The sequence below is a fragment of the Fringilla coelebs genome, assembly GCF_963513975.1.
Source record: "Fringilla coelebs genome assembly, chromosome: 12".
Taxonomy (NCBI): Eukaryota; Metazoa; Chordata; class Aves; order Passeriformes; family Fringillidae; genus Fringilla; species Fringilla coelebs.
In genome coordinates, this window is record NC_140038.1 from 21356484 (window position 1) to 21363284 (window position 6801).

A 6801-nucleotide genomic window follows, 5' to 3' on the forward strand; every position below is an offset into this window, starting at 1 on the left:
CCAACGGGACAAACCTCAGAAAAGCTGGATTTCGGGAAAAGGGAGGTTTCCCTCCCCCCCAATATCCGATCCTTTGGGATGATCCCGATTAATCCCGTTCCAAGGCCGAGGAGGGATCGGGAGCTTCCCGGGAATTCCAGGATCTCCATCCCTTTCCAGCTGCCTCCCGCTCCGGGCAAAACTTTTCCAAGAGCCGCGTGAAGGTTTCTCCAGCACTTTTCCCAAGCCATTCCCGGTTTCTGGGGGGGGATTGGGATGGGCACTCACCGGGCAGGAGGCAGAGGGAGCAGGCCAGGAGAATCCCGCTGGGAATATCCATGGAATCGCCGGCTGCCCCAATCCCCGCTCCCGAGCATCGGCGGGACTGGGAGCTCCGATCCCAGATCCCTTCCCTTATCCCAAACTTTTCCCGGCTCCCTGACAGCGGGAGAGCGCTGGGAGGGAGTGGGAGGGACCAGGGAACGGGGAGGAGGGAAAGGATGGCGATGGGGACGGCCCTTTCCAGCCGGGACACCCTTTAGGGAGCGGATTCCAGGTGGGAATTCCAGCCGGGAATCAGCTGCGCCAGCCGGGAATGCCCACCTGGAATCGGGGCTGTGCCAGCCGGGAATTCCCATCTGGAATCCTGGGATGAGGCGCAGCAGGAAAGGATGGGAATGGGGACAACCGCCTCCAGGCCGTGGCACGCTTTAGGGAGCAGGTTCCAGCCGGGAATTCCCACCTGGAATCGGGGCTGTGCCAGCCGGGAATTCCAGCCTGGAATCAGCTGAGCCAGCCGGGAATTGCGACCTGGAATCAGCTGTGCCAGCCGGGAATGCCCACCTGGAATCAGCTGTGCCAGCCAGGGATTCCAGCCCGGAATCAGCTGTGCCAGCCGGGAATTCCAGCCTGGGATCGGGGCTGTGCCAGCCGGGAATTCCAGCCTGGAATCCCGGGCCTCTCCCGGTGGGACCCCGCCGGGATGGGAAGGGTGTCAAGGGGACAGCCCAGGTGTCACCTCCCCTGGGTGTCACCTCCCCGCGTCCAGGTGTCACCTCCTCTGGGAAAAGGGGGGGGGGAAGATGGGAGAGCGAGGAGAGGGAAAAACTGGGAAAAAAGGGGGATAAAAACCTGGGAAGAAAAGCGAGGGGAAGCTGGGAAGAAAATAAGGGAGAAACTGAGAGGAAAGGGAGGGAAAAAACTGGGAGAGACAGGGGAGAATTTGGGAGAGAGGGGGGGAAAAACTGGGGGAAAATAAAGGAGGAAAACTGGGAGAGGGGAGGAGAAAACAGGGAATGTTTCATCCCGGGGAGCGAGTTCAGCTGGATGCAGATCTGGGAATGACATCAACCATTCCCAAAGGGAAGATCCCGTGTTTTTCCCAGATTAAAATCCTTGGATGACTCCTCAAAAACCCCGGAGAAGGAGGAGGCTGCTCGGGCCATGTGCTCCCAGCTGACCCCTGGATCCAGGAAAAACTTTTGTTTGGAAAAACCTCTGGAGAGCAGGAATTCCTCATGGAATGGGGAGCTCATCCCATTCCAATCCTTCTCCATGGGCAGGAATGGCACCCACAAATCCCTGGATCCAATTCCCAGCTCCTGCAAATCCCACAGGATTTTGTGCTTCCATCTCACTGCACTCTCCACCTTCCTTCCCTATTTTTTGGGATCATCCCAGGAGCTTTTCTGGATTTTTCCAGGCTCCAGCTGTTCCCGCAGCAGCTCCCTGATCCTGACCTGTGGGAGGTGTCTGGCCTTGGAAGCGGCTGCCTCGGGAGTTTGGGAAGAACCAGGCTGGAAACCAGGAATGTAAACACAGGCTGGGAATGACAACAAATTCCCAAATTCCCAGATTTCAGCGCAGGAGGAGCTGGGGAGGGGGGGCCTGCAGGGATTTTATCCCACTCCAAAGGCTTTTTCCACTTCCCAGGGAAAGAGGGGTGCTCAGGAACAGCAAACCCCACTCCAGAGCTGGATTTGGGATTGGGATTTGTCCCTCTGGATACCCGGGAGCAGCTCCAAGCTGGAGCACGTGGATCCCTCATTCCCGATCCAGCGGCTCTGCTGAGCTCAGAGCTCCAGAGAATGCTCCAAAAAAAAAAAAGCTGGAAGCAGAATTCCAGCCACAGCATCAGCTCCTCCCAAGGCCAGGAAAACAGGGAAGCAGAATTCCAGCCTCTTCAGCCTCTTCCTCACAGGAAAACAGAGATTGCCCCCCCCCCCTACCTCCAAATCCTGGGATGGATCCTAGGATTATCCTCCCAAAATGCTGGGATGGATCCTTGGATCTGCTCCCCAAACTTCTGGGGTGAACTCTGGGATCTGCTCCCCAAAATTCTGGGGTGAACTCTGGGATCTGCTCTCCAAATTCTGGGAAGAATTCTGGATGTAGCTCCCCTAAAATGCTGGGATGGATCTCGGGATTTTCCCCCCAGAATTTCCCTGGGGTGAATCCAGGGATCAACCTCCCAAATTCTGGGATGGATCCTGGGATCTGTCCCAAAATGCTGTGGTGATCTCTGGGATCAGCCCCCAGAATTCTGGGATGGCTCCCAGAAAATGGGGCGGTACTGGCAGAAGGGGGGGGGGGGGTGCAAATCTTGGGAATTCTGGTGGGAATGAGGAGCTCTGGATGGGGGCTCCCATCATGGCCCTTTCCAAGCCCTGCTCCCATTCCTGGGAATTGTGGGAATCCTTGGCTCAGTGGGAGGCACTGGGGGGACCTGGTCCCCCCACCAGTCATCCCAAGGAAATTTGGGAATGCTCCTGGAGCGAGGGGAAAACCAGGAGCCGAGCCAAAGGTGTCGGGTTTGCCTTTAAAATTCCCGGTGGAGCCAAGTGCCGAACTCATCCATCAAACATCGGATCCAGGCATGGAAAACGCTCCTTCAGTTCCCTGGGCTGGCTTCCAACAGGATTCCTGCCAGGAGCCTTTTCCATGCTCCCCTCCGGCTGTTTTCCGAGCTGCCACCCGATCCCACAATTTCCAAATCCAGCTTTTCCCCGGCAAACGGGAATGGGGCAGCCGTAAATTCCCATTTCATGGAATTCCATATCCATGCAGGAGCCTGGGAGGCCCCAGGATGAGAAGGGGTGGGAAAGGAGCCCCCAGTGGAATTCCAGGATTCCTGCTGGGAGACTCCGTGCTGCCCTCATTCCCATTCCAGGGGCACCACTCCCTATAGGAGATGAAATATGGGATATGAGAACTCTGGGAATTTTCTGGAAGCTCCCACAGCTCAGGGAGTCCATGGGATCCAAACGCTGTCGGATTGGGAATATCTCCCATCAACCTGAATGTTGGCCAGGATTTATCCCAAAACTTTTTCCCACTTTTCCCCTTCTGATTCCTTGACCTTTATCCATTGGCATTGGAAAAAGAGAGGAATTTTGCCAGATAATTCCAGGGAGTCACCACAATTCTCAGACCATAAAGGATGTTGGGAAAATATTGGGAAAATGTTGGATTTGGGAATGGGGGCAGAGCAGAGCCACCCACACAGGGAGATTCCCACCTCAGTCCATTGGGATTCCATGGAATTTTTGTAATCTCTTGGATTTTCCCATTAATCCCTTGTTTAATCCTCTCCTGCTGGGGTTTCCCGGGATCCCACAGCTCCCTCTTCCTCCGTCCTGCTGCTTTTTCCACTTCCAAATAAATCCGGATGGGCAGAACATAAGGAAGCTGGGATAGGCTCTAAATATAGATACACAAAAATTATGGAATCCTGGAATGGTTTGGGTGGGAATGGACCTTAAACCCATCCCATTCCATGGGCAGGGACAATTCCCACCATCCCAGGTGGCTCCAAACCTCATCCAACCTGTTCCACTCAAATTCCCCAAATTCCTCTCTTTTCCTCCTAAATCTCTTCCCTGCATCTCTTGCCTTGCTCCCTTTCCATCATCCTCTCCCAAACTTTTCCCAGCCTATGGAATCTACACTCCATCCCCAGGAATTCCCAATCCTGGTGGTCTCCAGAGGATTAGCAGCCGAGGGCACCACTGGAAATTTGAAATTTCAGCTCCCACTTCCCTCTCCTGTTCCTTTGGAAGCGATTTTCCATTGGGAAGAGCTTCTCCCCCAAATCCACACTTCCCAGGAATTCCCAGCCCTGGTGGTCTCCAGAGGATTGGGAGCTGAAGGCACCACTCGGAATTGGGAATTTCAGCTCCCACTGGGAGGAGCTGCCTCGTCCCCGATCCCTTCATCCCTTGGAATTTTCATTTGTGCTCCACATTCACTTCATACTTGGAATGAGTCAAGGCAGCTCCAAATTCCCCTCCCAGTGAAAAGTCGGGATCTTTTCCAGGGATAATGGGAACCAGCTGCCGGCGGCGGAGCAGACGGAGCTGTTTGTTCCCGCTCCCGGCGGAACAAACGGAATCATCTCCCTTTCAAATCCCGGGATCTGGGCTATCCGTGCGCTCCCGGCGCCAGGTACCGTTATCCCAGAGGAACTTCCATCCAAAGGGACGAGCCTGGCCCTGGACTTCTCCGTAAATTATCCACTCTGGAATCCAAACATCAGCCTCCGGATAATTGGCGGCTGCGGATATTCCAGGACTCTCCGGGCGCTGTATCCATGGTTTTCCCGCTCCTCTGTAATTGTGGGCAGAGCCAGGGACGTGCTGGGATTCGGCCACGCGGCTCCGGAATGTCCCGGAGCCGGAATCCCTGGAAGGGCCGCGGCAGCAGCTCCGGGGGTTTTTCCCTAAGGATCAGTTTTTGCCAAGGGGGATCATCCACCCTTCATTTCAGAGGGAATGGTGGCACTGAGGAAGGGCTGGAAAAGCTGGAATTGTCCCACCTGTCCCTGGGGGGTCGGGACTGGGGGGGTAACGGAGCTCCATGAAAGGTTGGGATCACCAATCCCATGGAAAGACTGGGATCACCAATCCCATGGAAAGATTGGGATCTCCAATCCCATGGAAAGATTGGGATCCCCAATCCTGCTCCCCTCTTCCCACATTCCCAGCCAGCCAGGTGGGAATTTTCCCGAGGATTTCTTTTGGATTGCTCACATCCAGCCCGGCAGCGCCAGGAAACGAGATTCCGGGATAACCCAAGGGGTGGGATGAGGAAAGATGGAAAATTATCCATGGTGGGCTGCAGATGGTGCAAGGGAGAGAAACGGGAAATTTTGGGAATGGTTTCATTCCTTATCCCGGCTCAGATCCCTGATCCTGAATTTCTGTGGAATTCCGCTCATCCCAAGGTTTGTCCCCGCGGTGACCACACCCGTGCTCCCGGTGAGATTCCCATTCCCATTCCCAAGCTTTGCGCGGCGATTCCCTCCCGGCAGCGCCAGGAGAGGGAGCCCGAGGCGCTCCCGGATCCAGGAATTCTCCGCTCCACGAGGCCGCATCCAGCGGGATCCGCTCTTCCCATTCCCGGGACGCGCCGCGGGTCGGGAATTCCAGCCGGGATTCTGCTCCACAACTCTGGGAACGGGGCGCCTGGGTCCAGTCCCGCTGGAGCAATTCCCGACGGCCTTCCCGTGGGAATCCTCCTGGGCTGCGGGGGACACATTCCAGAGGGCACCGGCACCAACCTGGACCTCTGCTCCTGCTGGGAATTCAGGGATCTCTGGGCCCGGTGGGAATTCAGGAATGCCGATGGAAAACCCGGAATCTCCGGCGCTGATGGAGAAACGGCTCCGGCTGGAGGAGACCAGGACGCAGCACCCAGATCCCGCCCAGCGCCAGCAGGAGATCGGAACCCTTGGAATTCCTTCCAGGTGCTGAGCATCTCCCTTTCCCGGGATCTGCATCAGGATCATGGATGTGCTCCAGGAAAACAAATCCGGCTGGGAGCTGGAATGGGATCCCAGCAAACATTCCAAGCCAAATCTGAGGCGCCAAATCCCTGGGTTGTTTCCCTGCCCTTCCCAGTATTCCCAAAGCCAGGATTTGGGATTGCAGAGCTGTCCTGGTGAAGCCTGAGCTGTTTTCCTGACCATGCCAGAGGAATTCCCTCCAGGAAGGGAACTGTCCCATCCTTGGCAGTGCTGCAAATTCCCAAATTCCCACCCCATTCCCAGCATTCCCACTCCTCCCAGCTCGGATGAGCCGCTCCCCTGGCTTTCCCCGCTTTCCCAACTCCCAGCCCCTTTCCCAACATTTCTGGGCTCCTCCCAGGCTGCATTTGGGATTTGGGAGATGCTGGCATTTCCCCAGTGTGGAAAATCGGGATCCATCCATCACCAGATTCCCGGGATCCTCCCAGCACCAGGCACCTTCCCAGCCTTCCCTTCCCATCCTACCTTTCCCAGCTCTCCCAGCTCAGCTCCCAGTTTTTTCCAAGTTTTCTGAGTTTTTCCAAGCAGTTCATTGGGATAATCAATTCCCAATCCCTCTGGGATGAGGCAGCCAGGACATGGAGCTGCTCCAAGGCTTTGGAAAACTGGGATTCTCCTCCTCCGGCTTTTCCAGGCCTGGGTATTCCCTGTCCTGAGCTCTGCTTCATTCCAAGCATCCTCTCAGATCCTTCAGATCCCGGGAAAACTGAGGATTTTTTGGGAAAAGGTCACGGCTGGGTGGGTCAGGATTTAGCAGTGGCTGATGTCATTAATTCCCCGTTAATTGCATTAACCTTTCCCACACTTTCCAGCCCAGCTCACGTGGTTTATCCTTAAAAGTAGTTGATTTTCAAGGAATAGTTGGGATTTTTCCTCCTCTTGTTATCAGATCCATTGGATTTTTACGGGGATGCTTGGAATAAAACTCATCTTCCATTGGATTCTTGGTGGAATAACCTCCTTATAAAAGGGAAATCCTTGCTTTTGGGGCTGTGCTTTTCTTCCAGGAGGATTGGGAA

The 6801-nt window shown here is 55.3% G+C and overlaps 1 protein-coding gene across 1 annotated transcript in view; it reads right to left on the bottom strand.

Annotated features, from left to right (window-relative positions):
• Positions 1-319, bottom strand: part of ITGA11 (integrin subunit alpha 11) — a gene marked incomplete at its 5' end in the record, with an annotated part of 35022 nt that extends 34703 nt beyond the window's left edge. The window contains one exon of the mRNA XM_084213936.1: positions 268-319. Coding sequence (XP_084070062.1) covers positions 268-319 — 52 coding nt within the window. The remainder of the gene's footprint in view (positions 1-267) is intronic.
• Between the last annotated feature and the right edge of the window lie 6482 nt (positions 320-6801).